The sequence below is a fragment of the Purpureocillium takamizusanense genome, chromosome 4, assembly GCF_022605165.1.
Source record: "Purpureocillium takamizusanense chromosome 4, complete sequence".
NCBI classification, from domain to species: Eukaryota; Fungi; Ascomycota; class Sordariomycetes; order Hypocreales; family Ophiocordycipitaceae; genus Purpureocillium; species Purpureocillium takamizusanense.
Genome location: NC_063071.1, coordinates 1,867,586 through 1,891,276, shown reverse-complemented (window position 1 = coordinate 1,891,276; position 23,691 = coordinate 1,867,586). Strand labels below are relative to the sequence as shown.

The following is a 23,691-nucleotide window of genomic DNA, read 5'->3' as shown; positions in this document are numbered from 1 at the left end:
CGTCCTGTCCCTTCCGAGGGCGGGATCTGTGGCTGCACCTGCCATGGCTGTCGTACGTCACATCAATTTAAGGCAAACCAAGTGCTGTTGCTTCCTTTCCCTCTCCATTTCGTTGGCAGGGGAGTACTAGGTGACCTATAGAGTACCTAGGTACCTTAGTAGTAGTACAGGTAGTAGATACCAGGTCAGGTACTAGAGGTCGCTACTTACAGTTTAGTACCTCATACCACAAAGGTAAAGGAACCTGGACAGCGAGATTCATTTTCTCTGCAGGGTTCTTTTGTCCCTGCCTCACTGCTTGCCGGATGCATCGCCCTCGTTCTTCCTATGCATGTCCCTACCGTCTACTCCTAAGGAACTGAGCAAGTATATGTTCTGAACAATGGCCCTTCGACGTGCCTCGCCCGTGCGAATAGGATTGCTGAAATTTCGGGGAGTCATAAAGATACCTTACTTGGTTTTAAGCTTTGAGGTACAGTATAGAGGCGAGCAAGATATGGTTTGCCTTGGTAGCTACAAATTTGGAAATTGGGACGAACAATTCTCTAGATCGTGACTGCCTGTTCTTGAACTCGCACGTTTCTCGCTCTCCGCTCTCCTGCGCTCCCCCCCCCTCCACGAATATCCTCTCGGCGTACAATATTAAGGTGACTCGTGCTCAGCTGGGCTGGCTCCTTACTCGTGGGTTTCTACATCTTTCGCTCTCTCGCTCTTCCGTGTTCTCTCTCCCGCAAACACCCTCTCTCGATACAGATCAAGGACGCCTGGTTGCGTACCACCATTCTGTGGTTTCGCCTCGACGAATACACTCTCTCGGCACACGATCATCAGCTGGATCCGCACCACGTCTCTACCACGGTCATCGTCGATCAAATTCAAAAACCATGACATCTGCACGCTTTCGTCGGAGCCCGGCAAACACCTCCGAGTCAGACGACTGGACGGGAGACGGTTGACGGCCGGGCCGTGCCCTATGATGGGCATGAAAGAAAGAAGCAAGTTTGCATGCCGAACACCACCAACTTGGATCAGCACCCCGCTCGGGCCACAGCGAAGGCTCGGCTGGTTGGCCCTGCGCTGCCAGTCATCACACGGTAACGTGCCCGGAGAACTGCAAGACGTTTGTTTTCCCTTGGCCGACTGGCACCAATCGCCAGACATTCTTGCAGCTGCAGCAGGCTGTTTCGCCACCACCGCAAGACCCTGCGCCGGCCGCCATGTTGTTGCCTTTCAGCCTGAAGACCTGTCGGCGGTCTCTGACGCCTTGGGCCATGAGTCGTTGATGCCACCACGCCTTGCGGGTGTGGCATTATCTACATTGATAAAATGGCTCTACGTACTAGCTCGCCCAATGGTCGAGCAAACTAACGGAGAAAAGCTGCATCATTGGGACAAGTCGACGACGACGACCATGATGATCGGTGAAGGAACGCAAAAAGGGGACGAGTTCAAAGTGCCGTCTGAAACAAAGCCCGCCGCTATCCCCAAGCAGGCGGTGCCCGAACCCGAACCGAGGTGGCCCTTGTCGTTGATGGACCGCCGCCGCCGTTCGTGGCCGGCCTGCGTGTGGCGCGCGAGAATGAGGCTTGCATGCCCTCCTCGTGGTTTGGCCGAGGAGGAGGCTTGCATCTCATGGTGACGGTGAGATGTGACGGCACCAGGAACGGCCTGCGTCGGGTTGCGGTGGCAGAAAGCCTCGCCCTTGAATCAACCAGCTGCCGGTCCCGGGGGTGTGGTCATGCTGGAAAAAAGGGGATGGTGTCGGATCCGAATATGGATGGCAAGCGGCTGGGTTTGCCAAAGATTGGCCTGTCGTTGGGCGCCATGGTCGTGTTGCGTTGGCATTGGGGAGGGCAGCCATGGGGGCGCCGTCGGTGGCTGGAGGAAAGGCGGGCACTTGTTATTGCTCTCCATGTTGCGTCCTCGTCAGTCGAGGGACGGTGGCATTGGTGATGCTGTCGGGGGGGCATCGAGACAGGACGAGAGCCACGGAAGGGAAGCCTGGCCGCAAGACGTGGATGGATGGATGAAACGATACGTTGCGCTGCAACCATGAGCTCTTGCGAGCGGCCAAGCCACGACACGTCGTCTCGCCAGATGAGCTCGATGGATGAGATAGACGTTGCCTCGTCTGCATGTGGAAGATGTTGTCGGCTCTGCTCACGCACCATCGAGGCGACAAAGGATCCAAGGCAACCCCTCCGCGCACATGGCACCGTCGCCGCGCGCCAATGCCGACGTGCATGCAGATGATAGATGCGCCGGACCGAGATACGAAGTGCCCGACGGAGCCACCGTCTCGACCCTGTCCCTGCACCCGTCAGACGATGACCATGCCATGCTCACTGGCACACGGGGCTTCTCCTTCTCCCTCTTCCATGCGGCGCATCATGGCTTGGCACCTGCAACGACTCAGACGCGGCGGCATGCATGGTTCTTTTTGGTCCGTCCGTCTTGGACCGGCCGCCAGCCAGCCCGCCTGCCGGCGTTGAGAAAAGCGCCGAGCTCTACGAACTTGGTACATACATACGGCCATCCATTCGTCGCAACTTGGCAGAGCAAAATTTCATTGGACGCCAGGCGGCGCTCTCGAGTTTGCCCAATGCGGGAACGTCGCATCGTCTCAACATGGGGCGCTGACGCCGCCCGTGGTGCATGCAAGGTACAGGCGGCGGCGGCGGCGCCTCGTCCCCAGCTGCCTTTCCATCATTCAGGCTCCGTGAGCCCGCCGCCGCCTGTTGGCCCCGATGTCACAATAGTCTTGCCGGCCGGCGACGAAAGGGCATTCAACAACAAGTTCCCTCCTCAGCAGTGCGGCGTCATGAGCAGGGCCGACTGTGACGACGAGCATGCGGACCCCGTCCCCCGGGCCCCGGACCGCTGAGCATCTTGTGTCCCCGAGACATCTCGTGTGTCTGCTACTATGTACTAACGTTACTACGTATGTGCGTAGTCCATGAGACACGGCCAACGTTTGGCCACCACTACCAATCTACTACTTCTACTACCACTACTGTAGGAACTAGCTAAGCTCGTGCCCGTGTCAGATCCGAGCCTGCGGCGCCGCCCAGATGACATACCGACTAGCAGTTAGTAGTATAAACGCGACCCAAACGTCAAACAGCAATCTCGCCCGCCATTTTGACTTTGCAACTCCCGCTGGTGGATGCCCAGCCCCATCGTCGATCTGGGGAAGCGCGCGTGCCTGTGCGCCGACGAGTAGGTTTTAGTAACTCGTAGTGCAGCATACACACAAGGTGCTCATCTCTGGCATCGCCTGCACCGAGATATCTTGCCCTGCGCACGCCAGCGACGAAACCTCGCCATCTTCTTTTGGCCCAACCCCCTTTGGAGCTGCAGTGTCGTCTGTGCATGCCGGATCACCCAACCCATGCCCGTCGTACGCACGCATGCACATACATACATACGCACTTCGCACTATGCTTCCATCCCCCCGGTACCACCATCCCTTCTTTCCCTTCAGCCTCTCCCCCCTCCTTTCTTCCATGCCCTTGTCGCGAGAGAGACTAACTACCTTGACAAGCAAGCAAGCAAGCAAGGAAAGGAAGAAGACACCCCCTCCCCACCCCTCACGAAAGTAGAAACTTGCCCCTTCGAGCCCTCGGTGAACGGGCCCTGGCGGCGAGGCTGAACGCCGCCAGGGCCGGCGGGCGTGCCACCGACCCGGTTTGATTTTAGTAGTAGAGGCGGGGGACGACCACCACCACCAACAACGCGCGCGCTGGAACAAAAAGAATCAAAGATGGCGTGTGCGCTTTCACCGGATCGGATACCTTTGCGATCTCCGTCCCACCGCTTATTACGTAGCCTGCCCTCCTGCCCTCCCACCTCCCCCACGATTTCTCTGAAGCCATAGATGGTGGCGCGTCCCCCCGCCTTCTGGAGAGAACAGGGGCTCTCCGCAACCTTGCCCTTGCCCCCTGCCTGGGCTTCGCATACGCACTACAAACCCATTGGGCTGGACCTCACGCGACCTCAATTGCACGTAGCGCGTACATGGCCCGTACCACCCACGCGGGGACCAGTTGGTTGCCCAGTCAAACAAGCGCTCTCTGGCGTCTTTTCGCGAATGGGTCTTGTTGCCCGGGCCAGGCAAGAGCGCTGGCCAAGCTCTACTTACAGGAAGCGCAATACAATGATGACGACCCTCTTGACCCCATGTGCCCGTCTTCCCCCCCGTCGACACCCAATGACGTGACCTAGACCATACCAACGCTGTAACGCCAGAAAGGGACCAGAGCTGGATAACCCCTAAATCGAGAATGCTTTGTAAACTGCACGCGGGACACGTACAGGTCCCCAGCCGGGGCGGCAAAGCTTGGCGGAACCGAATACGTAGCCGTTTACCCCCCGTGGGCAAGGGCAGTGCGCTGCGCCGTCTGTCTGTCTGTCTGTCTGTCTGTGACCGGCTCATCTCCCTCGTCCCACGGTGCCGGTGCAATGGAACCCCCGGCCTAGATGCTGTGAAGCCGTGCTCTACGGTGACTGGCAGGATAGAAATTCACAGTCCTGATCACCTAGATATCGTCCACCGAGCCTCGCCACCCGTTAGACGACTTCGGATGCCGTGATCGGAGCTCGAAAGCTCTAGTCTTGCTGGTCCAGCTGTAGGCGCCCCCCTCCAGTCAGTACGACGTTCACGCAGTGCGGCCTCAGGGAACCCGTGAGCACTCACATCTTGACGGTGCCGTCATCTCCGCACGATGCGAGCATGCACGGGTCTGCCGGGTTCCATGCCACCGCGTTGCAGCGCGGCAGGTGCCCGGGCAGCCTCTCGACGGCTGCACCCGTGGTCTTGTGCCAAATCAGAATGTTTCCGTCTTCGCTGCCGCTGACGACGAAGCTCTCGTTGGCGCCTCCGAATGCACTCCTAATGAGAAAGTGGCCTCCTGTGTGGCCCAGGAACTTCTGAACAGAGTTCCTCGACACCAGGTCGATGAGCTGTGCTTCGCAGTCTTGCCTGTTGACGAGTAAATGCCGAGAGTCCTGGCTGACACTCACCGACGTCGGCCTCGCCCCAAGGTCCAGGTCGTACTCGAGCTCGCGCGTCACGGCGTTGTAAACGTGGATACTGTCTTTATCATCCACGGCCACTAGCCAGCGACCGTCAGGGGATCCGCAGATGTCCTGGACGCGATGTTTCTTGTCCCAGTCAGACATCTGTTCGTCGTGAACGTTGAAGCTGCAGATGCTGTGGCTCTTGTCGAGGGTGGCCAGAACGAACGAGGCGCTGTCCGCTGCCCACACGCAGCCGCTGACTGGCTCGTCGAACTTCCTAATCTTCTTGAGAAGAGAACCATCCTGAGCGACACAAAATCAGTTACGGTCTCGTTTGAGACTGCCTTGCGACGTGGCGGCGGCACTGACCTTGGCATCCCATAGTCTTGCATATTTGTCTTGCGAGCAAGTCACGATGAAAGCATCATCAGGGCTCCACGATATGTTACCTACACCCTTTTCGTGGCCCAACAGAGAATGCAACTGGGTGAAAGTCTTGGTGTCCCAGATGGTGACTCCTTCCCGCATCCCCCCGGTAGCCAATTTCGAACCGTCGTGCGAAAATTGTACTTGCCAAATCTCGCCGAGGTCGGCTAACTCCAGGGCTACTTCGCTGGGGAAATTGCGTCTATCGCAGAAGTGATCGGAATAGAGAGATGGCGATGACGCTGCTGTGTGGTACAGACAAGTGTCAATCTGCTTCTGCTTCACCTGCTCCAAGAGAACGGCCAAGCGGTTCTCGGGCAGCATGACTGACGGGGAAATACACCCTAGTGGCAGACACGGTCAGTATATCACAATAGCATGCGATGAAAATAGGAAACGAGGGGCGCCTACGGGAAAGCTCCGAGAGCAACTGCCTCCGGGATTGCCCTTGAGCTCCGTCCCAGTTGGCCTTGGCCTTGAGATCCTCGGTTGAGCGGCACATCAACAAGCTCGAAAGAAAATGAAGCTTGCCAGTGTCCTGATATAGAGGCGTCAGCTCCCCACGCAGAACCGTGAGGGCGCGGCCCGTGTCACGCTGCTCGAGAAGCTCCAGAAATTTTTGCTGCCGTAGCCAGCATTTCATGAGGTTCCGATCCGATCCCGGGGAAAGGACTAGCCCGTTGCCTTGACCGGCGCAGGAGTCTGCAACGGTCGCGCCAGTCAGGAGCTTCTCTGCTTCAGGCCAGGATCCGCCGAGCACGGCTGAGCGAAAGGCCGCTACCGTGCTGCTCTCCAAGTCGTAGCCGCTGTCTTGGCTGACGCTCTCCGCTGCGGCTTGATAGCCCATGTCTGACAATGCCTGTATCAATATCCTTGTGACCTCTTCGCGATTGTGGCCAAAGTAGGTCGAGGAGCGTTCTACCGCAGATTTGTCGGCTCTGCTGGACGACGAGCCGTTCGTGGCACGGGCTGCCTTCCGAGTGCCGTTCATGACGCCCGGCTGGCCCGAGGCGGCAACGGAACCGTTGGACCGAGCCGCGGCATCGCCGTTGGACTGGCCTGGCGGGGTACCGTCGGCCAACATATGTATACTATCACGTCGCCTTCGCTTCGGGGGGTGCTCGACAGCGGCTCCGGCAGCCGGGGCGGGAGCGGCAGCAAGCCCAGTTGATGAGACGGCCGAGTGCTCCTGCGTCTGCGGACTCGAGGACCGCCGTCGTCGGCCCAAGACCTGGCGAGGGGGGTTGAGGGCTTCGGAGGCTCTGGGCGTGGAAGATTCTATATTCGCGGCAGCCGTGGCCCGGGAAGAGGCGCCTCGATCGTGGTCAAGCGGCGGGTTCGGGGGGGTGGGTGCTGAGAGGGCGGTGTTGGAAGAAGACGGGGCGGGTTGCGGAGTGGCTGGGTTGTCGGAGGCGTTGATGGGGGAACGAGGGTCGCGAGTGTAGTCCACGACGACCTCTCCGCGGATGGGAACCGCGGTGGGATCAGAGGGACCGGTGGAAGGAGCTGACCAGCAGCCAAGATTCGACAGAGGCCAGAGAGGACTCGGGCCTGGGTCGGCGGCAGGTCAGGAGGGCAGAGGCCTGGCCCGTCAGGTCTGTACCGAGGCGTGGGCGAGAAGCGGACAGTCCGCACGGGCCTCGTCGACTGTGCCAGGAAGAAGCCGGAGGCGGACGGCACATATGAAGCTCACGAAGTCGGTCAACCGTTTGTCAGCGACGGTGCGTCCCCGAGGGCGGCAGCGGGTGTGAGCGTCGTTGCAGCAGCTCGGCGTCGGCAACAACTGTGAGCGACCGAGTAATCGAAGGGGCAAGAAACGTGGCTACGCGTTGCGTCCACGAGACATGGATGGAAGCGGGCGGCGTGGTTTGTTCTGAGTTGATGGAAGGGGATTGAGGTGTGTCGTCGAGCGAGAGTGTCCCCGTAGGTAAGGTAGGGCGACGGATGGGGGGGGACGAAGCCGACCCAAGGCCCAGTGGAGTCGAGTTGAGGTCACTCGCTGCCTGTCTACGTATATTAGCTGCGGCTACCAGGTAAGGTTAGCACCGGCTGGCAGCTGGCGCGGGAGCTGGGGTGAGGGCGCCTCAGGTGGCTCGAGGTGCCAATGCTCAGGCGGAGGGAGCGCCGCGGGTGCCCGGGTGGAGCTGGAGAGGCCTTGGGCTGCTGGCTCGCCACTGGGCTGGCGCACCTACGCCTACATGGGCACGCACTGGAGCGGCCACAGTGGAGGGCGACACCTGGCAGCACTTGTTCCATGATAGGTAGCCTGGTACCTTAGCATCCAGGCCGGACCGGTGCACCGCAGGTGGGCCCCGGCAGCCTGTGGCACGGGGTGGCCACCCGACCTGCAGCTCCCATCACCATCCATCTCACAGGCCGGCTGGCCAGGCACCCCTAGGGCTGTTGGACAGCGTCGCAGCTCGCTGAAAATGGAGGAGGGGACGGACTGTTGCAGCGCCGTCCCCACGCAGCAATCCATACCTGAGCTGAGGTACAACGTCTTAGTGACGAAGCTCCAGACTGACACCTCTTGTGCTGCATCTGGCAGTCGGGGGGGGCTAGTATCGATCTGGAAGTCTCCCGCCAGTGTAACTCGAATCCGTGTTTTGGCCTTGCATAAGGCATCGTCGGTTTGCCGTTTAGCAGAACCATGAGCGAGGTTTGCCTGACACGAGCAAGAACCCCGACCTGTGGCGTCTACCACTGAGCGACAGTAACTTACTACTAACCTACCTACCTTACCTACGGTAGTTGCGGTTGGTGCCCGCCTGCGCTGTACCTTGACGACCTACAGCAAGCGTCCAGCTGTCGATGACGTCTCCGTACTTACTACCGCCCACCCGCGCCTCGTCTCGCCCTTATCGCCTGACCGCTGACCCTCCTTGCTGTCTCGCGAGAGAACCTGCCGGGCCGGCTGCCAGACCAACACGCCAACCTCGGGACATATGGCGCCTTGCTGACAGTGCCTGAGCGCCAGATAGGTAAATCCGGGCGACATGCATGCCTCACTCCAGCAGTACCCTGGGCATGGCAACTTGGCCTTCCCCTCGGCCACCCGCATCTCTCCGACAGATCGCCCTCCATTAGACGCGAACCATGCAAGGACGAGATAGAGGGCCGCTCGACTCCACCTTGACGGGCCTGAATCTTGACAGAGGACCAAGGCCATTCAGGCTCGGCAAGCAGCACAAGGGCAGGCACAAGACAGGTCGGAGCAAAGGCTTGCCTTGCTTGCCCTTGGTTGGCGCCAGCCCCCAAAACATAAGGTACTCGTCAAGTGACCCGGAGCGGATGGAATAGGCATGTCCCAGCAACGCCCGCATGCACGCAGCGGGAAACGACAACTCGCGTCTTCGTTGGACAGCCCTTTGGCGGTTTCATATTTCCAGGCTGATGCTGCTGCTCAACTGGCATCTAGATACTGCCGCCAATGTGTGTTTGTAACTCCGTTCCAGGGCGTCACACAAGCCAGTTTGGCATTTGCTTGCTGCGTCTCATGGACGCTCGGGCTCGGCCCTGTATACCTGAATGCGTAGCGCTGTTGGCCTGGCGGTCGATACTAGCACTCCATATACTGTACGAAGTACATGTACACTTGGTAGCGAGGGAGACTTGGGTGTGCGCGCCATGTGACTGGCGATGCGGGATTCCGTTTCGTGCTAGTAAGAGGAATCCGCGTCATCTGGTCCCCCAGCCACGGCGAAGCTTCCGTCTCCTCAGCATCCGCGTGTCTGGCGGCATGAACTGACGTGCAGCAGGCGCCAGCGTGCCAAAGCGAGACGACGACGACGACGACAACGACGACGATCAAAGGGTGACGTCTGCCCCTGTTAGGCTCCAAAGTAACTCAGGCCCTCCTCCCTCCACCGCGTACCAAGGTATCGCATGAATCGCCCAGAACTGCCAGTGTCAAGCGTTCTGGAAAAGTCACGTGTCTCACTTGGCACTTCATGCTAGCTGCGCTGCCTGGAGGCCTGGCAAGCCTGGGTCCCCCAAAATCCCCAGCAGCGCCAGCGCGCCAGGCGCTCACCTTAGTACCTCCTAACTGACATCCATCGATCCACCGACTCCGCCACCTGTGGCGTCGCCAACAAATCGCAGACGCCAGCCCGCCAGGGCCGCGACGCAACTTTAGTGCCCTCCCCAGCGCTCCACTATTGGGCTCTACAAACCACATGTGTCGTCCTCTCGCGTTGCGTTGCGTTGCGAGTCCTCTCCATCCCAGCAACCCCGTACCGTAAACATCGTCACCACTGCGACGTCCTTCTCCCTCGCCTCGCCTCGCCTCGCCTCAGCGACTTGCTTCACACTGCTCTGCAGCTGCTCCTTCATCACACAGACGGGGCTCTCAGACTACGGCACGCCATCGTCGACACTTGGCCCCTCCCGCGATCTTTAAAGGGGAACCATCCTCCGCCCCTTCGACACTTGCCCGCACAGCGACCGAGGAACTGCGCCGTCGATAGCACTTGCGCCGCGGCACTGGCCACGTCCACCCTAACGGGATAAACGACGCCCATCGAGAACCACCGAGGCTATAGTCGTCATACAGCCATCATGAGCGGCAGCCTCGTCACGCCGGGTGGCATCTCGGATCCCGCCCTCATCCAGTGAGTCCCTCCCGCACCGCGCCATCGACTTAATCTGACCACGGGCCCCCAAAGGCTCGTCAATAAGCTTCAGGATGTGTTCGCAACAGTTGGTGTCAACAACCCCATCGACCTCCCCCAAATCGCCGTCGTCGGCAGTCAATCCAGCGGCAAGAGCTCGGTACTGGAGAACATTGTCGGCCGTGACTTGTGAGTATCTGCGCAGCCCGTCTCGCGTGCGACGAGTCCTAACACCCATACCCTTAGCCTTCCCCGTGGCTCCGGTATCGTGACACGGCGACCCCTCGTGCTGCAGCTTATCAACCGCCCTGCGCAGTCCAACGGCGTAAAGCAAGATGATATCTCCACCGCCACCGACAAGGCCGCCAACCCAGACGAGTGGGGAGAGTTCTTGCATATCCCGGGTCAAAAATACTACGACTTCACCAAGATCCGAGAAGAGATTGCTCGAGAGACCGAGGCCAAGGTTGGCAAGAATGCCGGCATTTCGCCGGCTCCGATCAATCTGCGCATCTACTCTCCCAACGTCCTCACCTTGACGCTGGTCGATCTGCCCGGCCTGACAAAGGTTCCGGTCGGCGACCAGCCCCGCGATATCGAGCGACAGATCCGCGAGATGGTCCTCAAATACATTGGCAAATCCAACGCCATCATCCTGGCCGTGACGGCTGCCAATATTGACTTGGCCAACTCGGATGGCTTGAAGCTCGCCCGCGAGGTCGACCCGGAGGGCCAGAGGACCATCGGCGTCCTCACCAAAGTTGACCTTATGGACGATGGTACCGATGTCATCGATATCCTGTCCAACCGGGTCATCCCCCTGCGGTTAGGATACGTACCTGTGGTCAACCGCGGTCAGCGGGATATCGACAACAAAAAGGCCATCAACCAGGCGTTGGAGGCCGAGAAGAACTTTTTTGAGAACCACAAGGCCTACCGCAACAAGAGCTCATACTGCGGCACTCCCTACCTGGCTCGCAAGCTTAACCTGATTCTCATGATGCACATCAAGCAGACCCTTCCCGACATCAAGGCGCGCATTTCAAGCTCTTTGCAAAAGTACACGAGCGAGTTGGAAAGTTTGGGGCCCTCCATGCTCGGCAACAGTGCCAACATCGTCCTCAACATCATTACTGAGTTCACCAATGAGTGGCGCACCGTGTTGGATGGCAACAACACGGAGCTGTCGAGCACGGAGCTGTCTGGCGGTGCACGCATCAGCTTCGTCTTCCACGAACTCTACTCAAATGGCGTCAAGGCCATCGATCCGTTCGACATTGTCAAGGATGTTGACATCCGTACCATACTCTACAACTCGTCTGGATCTTCGCCGGCGCTCTTCGTCGGCACAACTGCTTTTGAGCTCATCGTGAAGCAGCAGATCAAGCGCATGGAGGATCCCAGCCTAAAGTGCGTGTCCCTGGTGTATGACGAATTGGTCCGGATATTGTCACAGCTTTTGGGGAAGTCGCTGTACCGGCGATACCCGCAGCTGAAAGAGAAGATGCACGGCGTGGTCATCGCCTTTTTCAAGAAGGCCATGGAGCCCACAAACAAGCTCGTCCGAGACCTGGTCTCGATGGAGGCTTGCTACATCAACACGGGCCACCCCGACTTCTTGAATGGTCACCGCGTAGGTATCCAACGCCTCGCGTCGAGGAGTTGACGCTAACGTATTTGCTAGGCCATGGCCATCGTCAATGAGCGTTATAACCCCACCAAGCCTGTCCAGGTAGACCCCAAGACCGGCAAGCCGCTGCCGCAGTCCTCCACGCCGAACAGAGCAGCCAGCCCGACGGTGCCCGAGGTGGACGGCAGCGCAAACGCGGGCTTCTTTGGTAGCTTCTTTGCGGCCAAGAACAAGAAGAAGGCCGCTGCGATGGAGGCGCCGCCCCCAACCCTCAAGGCCTCGGGCACCCTTTCGGAGCGTGAGAACATTGAGGTCGAGGTTATCAGTACGTTCATCAACAGTCTGAGATGCGTAGCCTCTGCTAATTATGAGCGCAGAGCTTCTCATCTCTTCTTACTACAACATTGTTAAGCGTACCATGATTGACATGGTGCCCAAGGCCATCATGCTCACCCTTGTTCAGTACGTATAATCTTGCGCGATTGCGGGAGTGACTGGTTTTGCTAACAGCGTCTAGGTTCACCAAGGACGAAATGCAGCGCGAGCTGCTGGAGAACATGTATCGGACCGACACGCTCGACGATCTGCTCAAGGAGAGCGACTTCACCATCCGCCGGCGGAAGGAGTGCCAGCAGATGGTAGAGTCGCTGGGCAAGGCCAGTGAAATTGTCAGCCAAGTCCAGTAATCGAATCATCCGGTTCCCGGCTTGTCGCCGGCGACGGCTCGGCGCGACGCATGATGGGGTCCTCTCGAGGGCCGCCCACGCACGCACTCTTGACGAAGGCGAAGACTCTCCCCATTTCTTTTTCGATACCACGGGCGGTCACAGGCTTAGAGTAGACGTACGAGTAATGAGTCCCAGGGGGTGAGTCGGTGGAGAGCAGGAGAGGGCAACGCGCTGAGCGAGTGGGTTGGTCAAGGCGGGAAGTGGGAGCTGGGTGTGGGAGGTGCGTCTATGCGGGGGGCTCCTGTGTGTTTGTCGTGCTGCAGATCACCTAGACGAAGAGGCATTTATATTATTTGACCTTAACAATTATACGAAGCGCTGCTAGTTCTCTGCGCGCCGCGTGATGTCTCTCACGCGGCGAGATTTGTATGCAATGAATAGGGGATCTGCGTCGTCGGCAATGTTGCTGCCGCCGAGTTATAACTTGGAGTCGGAGTTGACCAGCTCGAACGCGCCGTCCGAGACGTTATAGTCTTTGCCCTTGGCCCAGCCGAACCAGCCCCTGAGCACGTCCTCGGCTCCCTCACCAGGCGCCAGCGCGGCGCCCTCGTAGCCGTCGCCCGGCACGCCTCGCCCCTGACCGTAGATGGCGGGGTCTCCAGGGGCATCGCCCTGCTGCTTGACGGCGAGGCAGGGGGTGCCGCGGAGGGTGACGGCGGGCCGCTGGTCGCCCTCGCGGGCGGGATCCGTCTCGAGCTCGCCGTACTCGAGGATGGGGGCGACGCAGGCGTCGGTGCCGTCAAAAACGCGCTCCCACTCGGTCCGCGTCTTGGTGCGGAAGACGTCGGCCAGGACGCGGCGCAGGGCGGGCCACTCATCCGGGTCGTAGCGGCGCGACTCCCAGCCCTGGCCCTCCAGGTGCAGGCCCCGTAGCAGAGCGGCGAAGAACTGCGGCTCGAGGGCGCCGACGGAGACGTAGCGCCCCTCGTCCTTGGTGGCGTAGGTGTCGTAATACGGGCAGCCGCCGTCGAGGAGGTTGCGGCCGCGGCCAAGGGCGCCGAGCGGGGTCTTGAGCATGAAGCGCGGGAAGGTGGCGAGGTAGGAGGCGCCGTCGACCATGTTGGCCTCGACGACCTGACCGCGGCCGGTGGAGGCGCGGGACAGCAGGGCGAGGAGGACGCCCTGGAAGAGGGTGGCGCCGCCGCCGGCGAAGTCGGCGAGCAGGTTGACGGGGGGGTGGGGGATTTCGGCGTCGCGGCCGAGCAGGCTCAGGGCGCCCGACACGGCGAGGTAGTTGATATCGTGGCCGGCCATGTCGCGGTAGCGCCCGTCGCGGCGGTACCCCGTGAGGCGGCCGTAGACGAGGCGCGGGTTGAGTGGGAGCAGGTCATCGGGTCCCAGGCCGAGGCGCTCCAGCACGCCCGGCCGGAACGGGTCGATGAGCACGTCGGCGCCGCGGGCGACGAGCGCGCGCACGAGCCGGATCCCGCGCGGCGACTTGAGGTCCACGGCCAGCGAGGCCTTGTGCCGCGTGAGCCAATCCTGTGGCGTAGAGCCGCTGCTGCTGCTGCCGCCGCGAGGGGCGCGGTCGATGCGCAGGACCGACGCGCCGGCGTCGGCGAGGAGCATGCCGCAGAAGGGGCCTTTTTGATATATCGTTCTTTTGTCAGTTTTCTTTTACTGGCACCTTCTATATCTCCCCGTCTCATACAATAGGGGAGGATAAACGAACGCACCGGGTGCGAGGCCGGCAAACTCGAGGACCTTGATGCCCGCAAGGGGCGGCGGTCCGGCGGCAGCCATGATGCTTGCAGCGACTCGTGCTTGGCCTGTTGTGGGGTGGAGCTGGGGATGGGTAGAGGTACGCTGAATGCAAGTCGGGCTTCACATATCAAAGGCGCAAGAGCTCGGTATGAGAGAGTGAGTTGGTCACGACGAAGCGTGGTGGGTTTTGATGTATACAAGTCTTGGTTGGGTTAGTACTTCGTAGTTGGTTGTGGGCCAAGTACAGTATTTACAGCTTCTATTTGGGCCTCGGCTCCGGGCTGTGGCAGCTTTCTCGGCAGCGCAGCCCCGCTCGTCACTCACTGGGCCGGCCCCACTGTGGGGAGCCGCGGGGTGCGGAGGAAACAGCGGCCCCCCGACTCCGTGCCTGTGCTCCTTCCTCAACACCACATCCAATCCCGTCCCGACCGACACGGCCCATCTCACCTGAGCGCGTCGTTTGACCTCATGCACATGGTGCAACCAATCGCCCACAATGTTTTATCCTTCACCTTTCTCTCATCTCTCTCGCACCACCAGCCCTCGCGTCCAGGCTTGTGTATAAATTCCCCCACCAGACCAGCCCGAATCACCTCGTCGACATGCCCCTCCTCTAGCCGGACGGGTTGCCGTTAAACCCCAGCAGATTCGGCGTGTTCGTGTTCCGCAGACCCGTGACGACATCCTTGGTGGCGAGCTCCTTGATGCGGTCGCAGATGACCCCGCCCTTGATGCCCTCGAGCGCGCCGATGTAGGCAGCCAGGCCCACGATATGCGGGCTGGCCATGGAGGTGCCAGAATCTAGGTACTGTGAATGTGAAACAAAGTCTTTGATCAGCCAGCTGGTTTTCCACGTCTCAAAACGTGTCGGGCTCTGGACTAGCGATCCGTCACTTACAGCCGAACCATCGCGCCACGTCGAAGTGATGTTCACACCGGGTGCCAACACGTCAACAAGGGGCCCCCAGTTGCTCCAAATCGGCATCTTGTCGTCCTCATCGGATGCGGCCACGGTGCACACGCTCGGCTCCGACGCGGGAGACCAGTTGGCCACGTTGTCGTTCCAGTTGCCGGCAGCGACCCCGACAAAGACACCAGCGTCGACCAGGGCCTTGGTGACCTGGTTGATCGTCTCAGAATAGTAGCCCGTCAGGCTCATGTTGACCACCAGGCCCTTGGGGCACTTGCCGCAGCCCACGTACTTCTTGATCAGCTCCAGACCGGCAATGACGTTGGACCAGGGCCCTGACCCTTCGTTGTCGAGGACCTTGACACCGTAGATCTTGGTCTTTTTCGCGACGCCATATGTTTTGCTGCCAATAGTCCCGGAGACGTGCGTTCCGTGGCCGTGGCCGTCGTCAGGCTGGCCGTCGACGAAGGACTTGAGCATCTTGGCGCGGCCCTCGAATTCCTTGCCGGCGTGTCAGTGGCCAACAAAACACGGAGCGCGTCGTACACGAGAACGACAATGCCATGTACGGCTTTGGAACGTACCGCCAGGTCCGCCTTGACGCCCGTGTCGACGACAAAGGCGCAAGTGCCTTCACCCGCACTCGAATCGTAGTTGTACTCGGAGATGTGAGGCTTGCGGTGCGAGAGGCGTGCGATGCCCCAGGTGGCATTGGCTTGGGACACAAAGTCGGCGATTCTGGCCATGGAGTCCTGCTCAATGAATTCGACCTGACACACCACGCACACCGGTCAGACTCGTGCGCAGTTGACACCACATTTTCCCCTTGCGTGTTGGTACAGACGTACCTCTGGATGGTCCCGCAATGAAGCCAGCTCCTCGGCGCTGAGCGTGGCGCTGAAGCCCTTGATCAACCTGTCGTACCGGTGGTTGGGCTCGACGCCCACGGAGGCCAGCACGTCGTCCGCGATGGAGAAGTCGCCGCCGCCGCTCCTCAGCTTGACAATGTACTTGTTGGGGATCACTTGGGCGCCACGCGGGACGAGCAGAGGCGCGGGCTCGGTGCGCTTGGTCAAGGGCGTCGCCGCCAGCCCGGCCGCCTGCAGGGGCAGCAACGAGAGGAGGATGGACAGCTTCATCTTTGCGGAGGAGACGATATGTTCAACCCGTCGACTTGGTGATGATTGGACTGACGGGCACTTCACCAAGGACTGCTACTCGGTGCGTATCACAGCCATTCTTATGCGGGCCGGGGGGGGGGGCACGATATTTAACGCGGTCTCCATCCATCCATCCAAAACGATGTTGCCCCCCCCCTCCTCCCTCCCCCAAGCCCTTCTTTCTCGCTCTCCTTCCGCTCCGGGCATGACATACTGTACAAACGGCTGTGTCTGGGTCCAGAATACACGGGCGACGCGAGAGAGAACAAGAAGCTGCAGACCTTCCCGTTCAGGGAGGGTGGCTGGGCACGGCTCCGCATCGCTGCCAAGCCTCGCCGCAGGCAGGCCGAAGGTGAGGGAAGAAGAGGGTGGGTGCATGAGGGGAGTGACGGGGGTAGGCGGGCCGTTGGGCGTGTGTGCGCGCGTGCAGCTCGGTCGGCCTGTTGGTCGCGGGGTGATGTATCGCCTTTACAGCGTTGATGAGTGAAGAAGATGTGGGGATGTTATTTTCCCGTTCTCACGCGGGGATTAGGTACGTATGTATATGCAGAGGAGCGCAGTGCTTGAAACGCTGTACAGCATGTACTCTATACTAATGTATGCATGCATAGAGCTGCAGATGTCTGTGTAGCCATGGCTCTGAACGACAGGAAACACCAAATACCATTTTCATAGTCCAAGTACTCCTCAGCAACAAGACTCGAGAGCAGCGGAAGCAATAGTGTATGAATTGGCCTGGTAGAGAGGACCTTTGCCCATGCACAGTCCTCAGTAATCACCACCACTACCATCCAACCACTTCACCAACTCCCCCGGCGCGCGCGGGAGAGGCAGGGCTCCAGCTGATCCCACCCCCCAGTTTTCACCAACAAGCGGCTCTCCGCCTCCCCCCCTTTTCTTCCCCAAAATTTAGCATGAAAAAAGCCAATCTCCTTGAGTCGCTGCTGTTGGTTTGCCGCCGCTTGTTGCTCTTCCGAGAGCTTTGTTCTACTATGTACTGTACAGTAAGTACTGTTACTAGCCACTTCGTACTACCTACCTACTTGGTAACTACCTACATACTTGACTAACACTGTAGTACGGCTGCGGTGCTACCGAAAGATTGGCGGTCCCCCCTCACTTCACCACTCATCACCTACCGTCTTGTGGGGGGGGGGGGTGTTCTCCCTTTGCTGCCAAGAGATCCGAATGCCTCCCCGACGGTCTCTCAGGCTTGGAAGCATGCGCCCGTCTCCGCACCCGCTTGGGAAGGGGGGGCGGAGAGAGTGAGGGTTCGTCCTTTTCTTTGGAATCAACGGCGTGCATGTCACCGCAGAAAATGTTGCGAGCAAACCAGCCAAGATGAAGAAATATATAAAAACGTTGAGGGAGAAGCCTGCTAGCCTGGTCGAGGGGGAAGCGAGAAACTTCACCCAACCCTCCTTGCATCCCCCCCGCGCCGGGTGCCGGATGCTTGCTGGTGTTGGTTGGCCTGGGGCCTGACTGACCGCGTTGGTTGCGTGCATGCGTGCAGCGCGTTGCAGGCACAAAAGCCCAAGCCAATAATTACGTTGGACCAGTGGCGGGCGTGCAGGGCAGTCATCAATCAAGGACCTATGTAAGATAACTAGGGTACTTGGAGGTGGCAGGTCAGGTACTTAGGTATGCATACTATGTGTTCTGTGGTCTGCCCATGAATTTCTTTGCTCGAACCACCTTGGTAAGAAAATAAGTACTATAGGTACTTCGTAGTTAACTGTACCAAGTGCCCGAAACGCGGGCAACGAGACTGCTCCGGCAACCTCATGATCCTACACCTAATTGCTTTCCACACCCCGACAAGACTGTAAATTAATGTACAAGTGTATTGTACTGTCAACCCTTTCTTGCTCTGCTGCACGCAGAGTAAAGCTCGGCGCACCATCTGTCTCGATTCGGCAACCAGACCGGGGGTCGACAATGAATATTCCTTCCCGAACCGGGCGGGGCCGGACAGTGGAGAGCCGGGTTTGGCTCCGATCACGCTGTCCAACCATCTTCATCTTCATGCTCGTTCATCGGTGCCACTGCCTGTTCCCCGACTTCAGCCTCGCCTCGTCTCATTATTCACGCGCTCTCCTCTGTGAGGCCATGCACAAACATGATCATAATGTTCGTCAATTGGTGATGATGCTCAATGGCGGGACAATCTATCGCCCGAACCCATGTGCCGGCAAAGACACAGCATCGAACCGTCTTTTAGAAAAGAAAAAAGTAACAAAAAATGCGGGCGGACCAGCAGGCATCTGCAATCCACACTCTGCGGGGGAATCACCGTCGTCCTGGCATGCCACAACGCCTCTATATAACGTCTCTCTCCCAGCATCAAAACCCGAAATCGTCGCAATGCACATGTCAAGACCCGTGGCCGAGCCGACTCCAAAAGAAACAACGCCGTAACCCCGAGTTCGTCGTCATGATCAAGCCGAAACGCCGTCTAGCTGCTTCGTCTAAGCCCACCAGTCGCCCTGGTCGTGCATGGCCTGCGCGACCTTGACGAAGCCGGCAATGTTGCTGCCGGCGACGAGGCTGGGCAGCTCGCCGTCCTTGGCCTCGACATACTTTTGAGCCGTCTCGAGACCCGCGGTGAAGGCGTTCTTCATGATGCCCTTGAGCTTCTCGTCCACCTCCTCGGCCGTCCAGTTGATGCGCTGGCTGTTCTGGCCCATCTCGAGACCCGAGACGGCCACGCCGCCGCAGTTGGCCGCCTTGCCGGGGGCGTACCAGATGGACTGGTTGCCCTTCTGGCGGCGCTGCTCCTCGAAGATGTCAATGGCGTCCTGCGTGCAGCCCATGTTGGAGCCCTCGGCCACGACGAGAACACCCGCCTCGACCAGCGCCACCGCCTCCTCGCGGCTGACCTCGTTCTGGGTCGCGCAGGGTAGGGCAACGTCCACCTTGCCGACGTGGATCCACGGGCGCGCACCCTCGATGTACTTGTACTGCCCAACGTGCTCAAAGTCGGTCAGCGCGCGGCGGTCGGCCTTGAGGGCGGCAATCTTCTCGATGTGCTCGGCGGTGAAGGCGTCCTTTTCGGCGACGAGCGAGCCCTTGGAGTCGGACAGAGAGACGATGGTGCCTCCGAGCTCAATGATCTTGAGGGCGGCGTACTGGGCGACGTTGCCGGATCCCGAGATGGCGACGCGCTTGCCGGCGAAGCTGCCGCGGCCAGCGTGCTTGAGCATGTGCTCGACATAGTAGACGACACCGTAGCCAGTGGCCTCTGTCGAATTTTCGTCAGTGGCCATCATCGATCCGTACTTCTCACCTCATCAGGACTTACCAGGTCGAATCAGGCTGCCGCCCCAGGTGAGGCCCTTGCCGGTGAGGACACCCTCCCAGCGGTTGCGAGCCTGGCGGTATGCGCCAAACATGTAGCCAATCTCACGGCCCGAGACGCCAATGTCGCCAGCCGGGACATCGGTGTCGGCGCCAATGTGCTTAGAGAGCTCACGCATGAAAGCCTGGCAGAAGCGACGGATCTCGGCGTCACTCTTGCCCTTGGGGTCGAAGTCGGCGCCACCCTTGCCACCGCCCATGTTCACTGCGATCGAGTCAGCTTACATATGCTTTGTTATGTGAGGCCGCGAAATTCCGACTTACGGCCAGTGAGGGCATTCTTGAAGATTTGCTCGAAGCCGAGGAATTTGAGGCTAATCTCGACTGTCAGATTGATTTCCCCCGTCTAAACCGTTTAGTGGCTCGGCAGGGCAAACACATACATGGAGAGGTTGACGGTAGGGTGAAGACGCAGGCCGCCCTTGTAAGGGCCCAGGGCCGAGTTGAATTGGACGCGGTAGCCGCGGTTGACGCGTAGGTGACCCTTGTCGTCCTCCCAGACGACGCGGAACTGGATGACGCGCTCAGGGATGGAGCAGACCTCGAGAGCGGTGCGGTACTCGGGGTGCTCCTTGAAGAGGGTGCTGTCCTCGAGGGTGCTGGCGAGCTCTGCGGGCGGGTGCGTCAGCCAGATTCAGGTCAGTCACGGCGGCGAGGGCGAGGACAAACCTTTGTACGCCTGCTGGAACTCAGGCTCGGCGGGGAGTTGCGACATGGTGTCGGCGACTTGGAGCTTGATGTGCATGGGGGGTATTTGTCGGGGGTGAGAGCGGAGGGAAAGGGTGGCTTCGGGGCGAGCGGGAGAGGCTCTTGTTTTATTCAGGGACAGAGTCAAAGACGTCGACACAGTCGACGGGTGGCACAGCCTAGCAAAGTAAGGGAACAACAGGTGACACTGCAGGAGAGGAGAGAGAGAGAAGGAGGGAGAGGGCAGGCGAGTGGACGATCGATGGGCAAAGATAAGGTTTCTCTATGGCAGACGCGGACGAGAGTTTATATAAACGGCCTACAAGGGACGACGGCGGCGCTCTAGAGATGGAGAAGGGGGGGTCCAAAGTCTCCTCCGTCTCCGCGACTCGGGCATCCGAGTCGTGGCTGGGCGATGCATGAGCGCATAGTATCAAGTTAGTGCATACGTAGTACTACGCAGCAGCATCCCATCCCGACCGTTGTTCGGCGGCCAACGCGGCGAGGCGTGACGTTACGTGCCTCCCTCATCTCCCGGTGCCTGCCTGGTGTCTCTGCTGGCGCCGCGACCGCGTGCGGACAGGACAGACGGGACGAGACACACAGAGAGAGAGAGAGAGGTGTGAAAGGCGGCTCCGAAAGTCGCTCGGGCAGGGGTCCATTAGTCGAAAAAAAGTCGCGTGGGCGCGGTGGGGAGCACAGATAGGGAGCCGCAGCTAAGAGCGTCAATTGGTGGCCCGCACCTGGAAGCCTTATCAGTCTCGCCGGACATGGGGGGGTGGCAACGAGGGAAAGCAAATAGAAAAGGGTAACAGCCATTCACGCCCAGTTGTTTTCGTCCGTCCGTCTGTCTGCCTGTCGGTCGGCCGGCAGTCGCGCGCCAAACCAAAGGAGAGACCCATGCGTGCGGCGGGATGTGCTCAGGCAGGGCGGGCAGGGTGCAAAGGCCAAGCTTGTGTGCAAGAAATGTCATCATCGCCGGACGCCGTCGCCGTGGTGGCTGCGGACGCCGCCGCCCGCCACGGGCCTGGACACACGACGGCGCACGTCGGAGGCGGGATGGGATGATAGGGCCAGGGAGGGGCCAAGGATGGGATATGCGCATGAGTTGTGATGATGGGCAACAAGGCTGTCGGTCTCGGCTGTCTTGTTGACGATGTCGTCGTCGTCGTCGTCGTTGGTGTTTGCTGCAAACCTGGTTCGCTTTTTCGAGTACGTACTTGGTGAGTCCGCACGTGCAATTCGGGTACGTATTCAACTTCAGTACCTGCTTTGTCCACGTGCCTGCTGCAAGGGCAATCACAGACCCCGGTGTTCCTGCCACCGAGGTAACTTATTCATTGCCCATAAATGCTATATTACTGTAGTACAGGGCATTCCAAGAAACTTCACCGTGGAGGTAATGCCCAAGGATATTCCTGCATCCTCATCCAAACGCAACGACCACCGCCTCCCATCCACCCGTCCGTCCCTCCACCCGTCCGTCCCTCCATCCGTCCGTCCTACCACCCATCCCATCGCCAGACGGAACGTCGCACCCTTCCCCCGCAACAGCCCGGCCATCTCCCTTCGGCCGGTCGCCAACACCGCACTCCTCACAACCTGAGACGAGAAGAGCAGCACTAGCAAATGAGAAAACTACCATGGGGGAAACGATGACGATATGACGTCCTCCGCCGCCCGTATCAGCACCGCTGCCACCACCAAAAACAACAACCCACCCCCCGTCCTGCACTCCAGATTGGCCGCCGTGCCCAGTGCCGTTGACAGATTCGATTGCGTCGCCAGATCTCGCCCCGGCGAATCAGCCCCCGCCCTCCCTCACGCATCCGTCCTAGCTCGCGATGCGCCGCCGAGGGTTGAGTGTGGTGCAAGTGGGGTTGGCGACGGCGTGGATGGATGGCGGCCCCGTTTCTTACTTTGGCTGTCTGCCTAGGCATGGCATCTATTGCTAGGGTCATCCTCCTCGACATGACACAGGCTGCTTTGCTTGCTGCGAGACTACGCGCGCCTGTCTCGCCGCTTTGCTTTGCTTTCGTGGGCGCCCCCCTCCCCCGAAAGGGGCGCCCCCCACCGCGCGCCGTTACCGGCCTCCCGGAACCGCTCCTCTCTCACTCCCCATCGCACACCACAAGACAAACGCACCTCTTGAACCGCCACCGACGCCGACATCCATGCAGGCTACAGCTGAGAAGCGCACGCTGTGGGCTCGAGGTATAATCAAAATCACCGCCAAAAAAGGGCCAGTCTGCCGCGTCCCACATCCTGCCCCCCACATATGAGGTGTATCCAATGCGTACGACATGAGCATCACTACTACTATACAGCACCAGAATTGCCTGCGGATCCCCCATTTTCGCCCGGGCTACCGCGCCCGAGATTGGACATCGGGCCATTTCGCTCTTTCGCGCGCGTCTCTCTCTCTCTCTCTCTCTCTCTCTCTCTCTCTCTCTCTCTCTCTCTCTCTCTCTCTCTCTCTCTCTCTCTCTCTCTCTCTCTCTCTCTCTCTCTCTCCCTCCTGCCAAGGCAGGCCTGTGAAACAGCGACACTCGCAACAATTCCCCTTCCCGCTCCGCACATACTAAGTTACGAAGTACGTACTTCGTACGTATGTAGTTGTCCTCCTCGGCTAGACCACCACCGCACACCGAGATTTCGACAGCTCCGCCCCTCCCATTCCCACTCCCACGGAGCGGGCCTCGGGGCAATGCTAATGGGCTCCCTTCGTATCGCCGCCGTACCGGCCGAGTGAGGCAATAATACTGTGCCTGTTGCCACTCTTCCTCCTCTTTCTTTCCAGCAGACCCCCGCGCTGCGATATCGGTCGTGCCGGTTCATTTTCGTGCGACTTTGACGCGCGCATAACGACGACTGCGGTTAGCACTTCCCACTCCCACTCCCGTCTGCAAGGGACGGAACCTGGCGCCTGAGGCCCTCTCTCTGCCCAGCATTATACGGGTTGTCGTCGTCTCCATTTCTCTATTGCCCTTGGTCCTCGCCGTCGGTCAGTCACCGGCTTGGCTCTCCTCAACTGGACGTGGCTATCGTCGGGATGGTTTGCCTTGGATAGCCGCTTGCAAATTATTCATTGCCCGCCTGTACCAGTATTTGGTCTCTCACCACGGTTTGTCGTTGCATTCATGCGCTCGTCGTCATATGCTTGTCGTAACCACGTCACACACATCTCATAGACTTCACGCAACGTCCAATGCAACACGTGATATGCCCGTTCACACGGATAGCTCGGTAATCCTGTACATGAACCTGCAGATGCCATGTAGCAACAGTCAAAACGGCAGCCATACATATACGCAACCGTGATGCGTCAAGCCTGCCCGTCCGTCCCTTCCGCCAAGAAAATTGCCCGCGCCCTAAACGCCACATCCGACATGCTAATAATAAAGTCTGTCGTCCGCCCGGACTGCCGTCTGCCTCCTTCCCGGAAAGCCGTAGACAAATA

At 59.6% G+C, this 23,691-nt stretch overlaps 5 protein-coding genes across 5 annotated transcripts; 1 reads left to right on the top strand and 4 right to left on the bottom strand.

The window, feature by feature from the left end:
* Positions 1-3,918: 3,918 nt before the first annotated feature.
* Positions 3,919-7,405, bottom strand: JDV02_005222 (uncharacterized protein). The gene is made up of 4 exons (XM_047986496.1): positions 5,857-7,405; positions 5,389-5,789; positions 4,697-5,322; positions 3,919-4,626 (listed from the first exon to the last, which is right to left on the bottom strand). The coding sequence occupies exons 1-4, from the start codon at positions 6,527-6,529 to the stop codon at positions 4,539-4,541; spliced, it is 1,788 nt and encodes a 595-aa protein (XP_047842478.1). The 5' UTR covers positions 6,530-7,405; the 3' UTR covers positions 3,919-4,538.
* Positions 7,406-9,345: 1,940 nt separating this feature from the next.
* Positions 9,346-12,729, top strand: VPS1 (Dynamin GTPase). The gene is made up of 6 exons (XM_047986495.1): positions 9,346-10,055; positions 10,110-10,244; positions 10,302-11,688; positions 11,740-12,010; positions 12,063-12,147; positions 12,203-12,729. The coding sequence occupies exons 1-6, from the start codon at positions 10,003-10,005 to the stop codon at positions 12,369-12,371; spliced, it is 2,100 nt and encodes a 699-aa protein (XP_047842477.1). The 5' UTR covers positions 9,346-10,002; the 3' UTR covers positions 12,372-12,729.
* Positions 12,691-14,337, bottom strand: JDV02_005220 (Alpha-methylacyl-CoA racemase). Its single transcript, XM_047986494.1, has 2 exons — positions 14,090-14,337; positions 12,691-13,996 (listed from the first exon to the last, which is right to left on the bottom strand). The coding sequence occupies exons 1-2, from the start codon at positions 14,154-14,156 to the stop codon at positions 12,831-12,833; spliced, it is 1,233 nt and encodes a 410-aa protein (XP_047842476.1). The 5' UTR covers positions 14,157-14,337; the 3' UTR covers positions 12,691-12,830.
* A 393-nt stretch (positions 14,338-14,730) lies between these two features.
* On the bottom strand, positions 14,731-16,166 carry JDV02_005219 (uncharacterized protein; the record flags this gene model as incomplete). Its single annotated transcript, XM_047986493.1, has 4 exons — positions 14,731-14,925; positions 15,016-15,528; positions 15,612-15,797; positions 15,876-16,166. 4 exons carry the CDS (start codon positions 16,164-16,166, stop codon positions 14,731-14,733), a joined length of 1,185 nt encoding a protein of 394 aa, XP_047842475.1.
* A 1,692-nt stretch (positions 16,167-17,858) lies between these two features.
* Positions 17,859-21,399, bottom strand: GDH3 (Glutamate dehydrogenase (NADP(+))). Its single transcript, XM_047986492.1, has 5 exons — positions 20,214-21,399; positions 19,928-20,153; positions 19,809-19,858; positions 19,489-19,749; positions 17,859-19,428 (listed from the first exon to the last, which is right to left on the bottom strand). Exons 1-5 carry the CDS (start codon positions 20,287-20,289, stop codon positions 18,656-18,658), a joined length of 1,386 nt encoding a protein of 461 aa, XP_047842474.1. The 5' UTR covers positions 20,290-21,399; the 3' UTR covers positions 17,859-18,655.
* Positions 21,400-23,691: the final 2,292 nt, after the last annotated feature.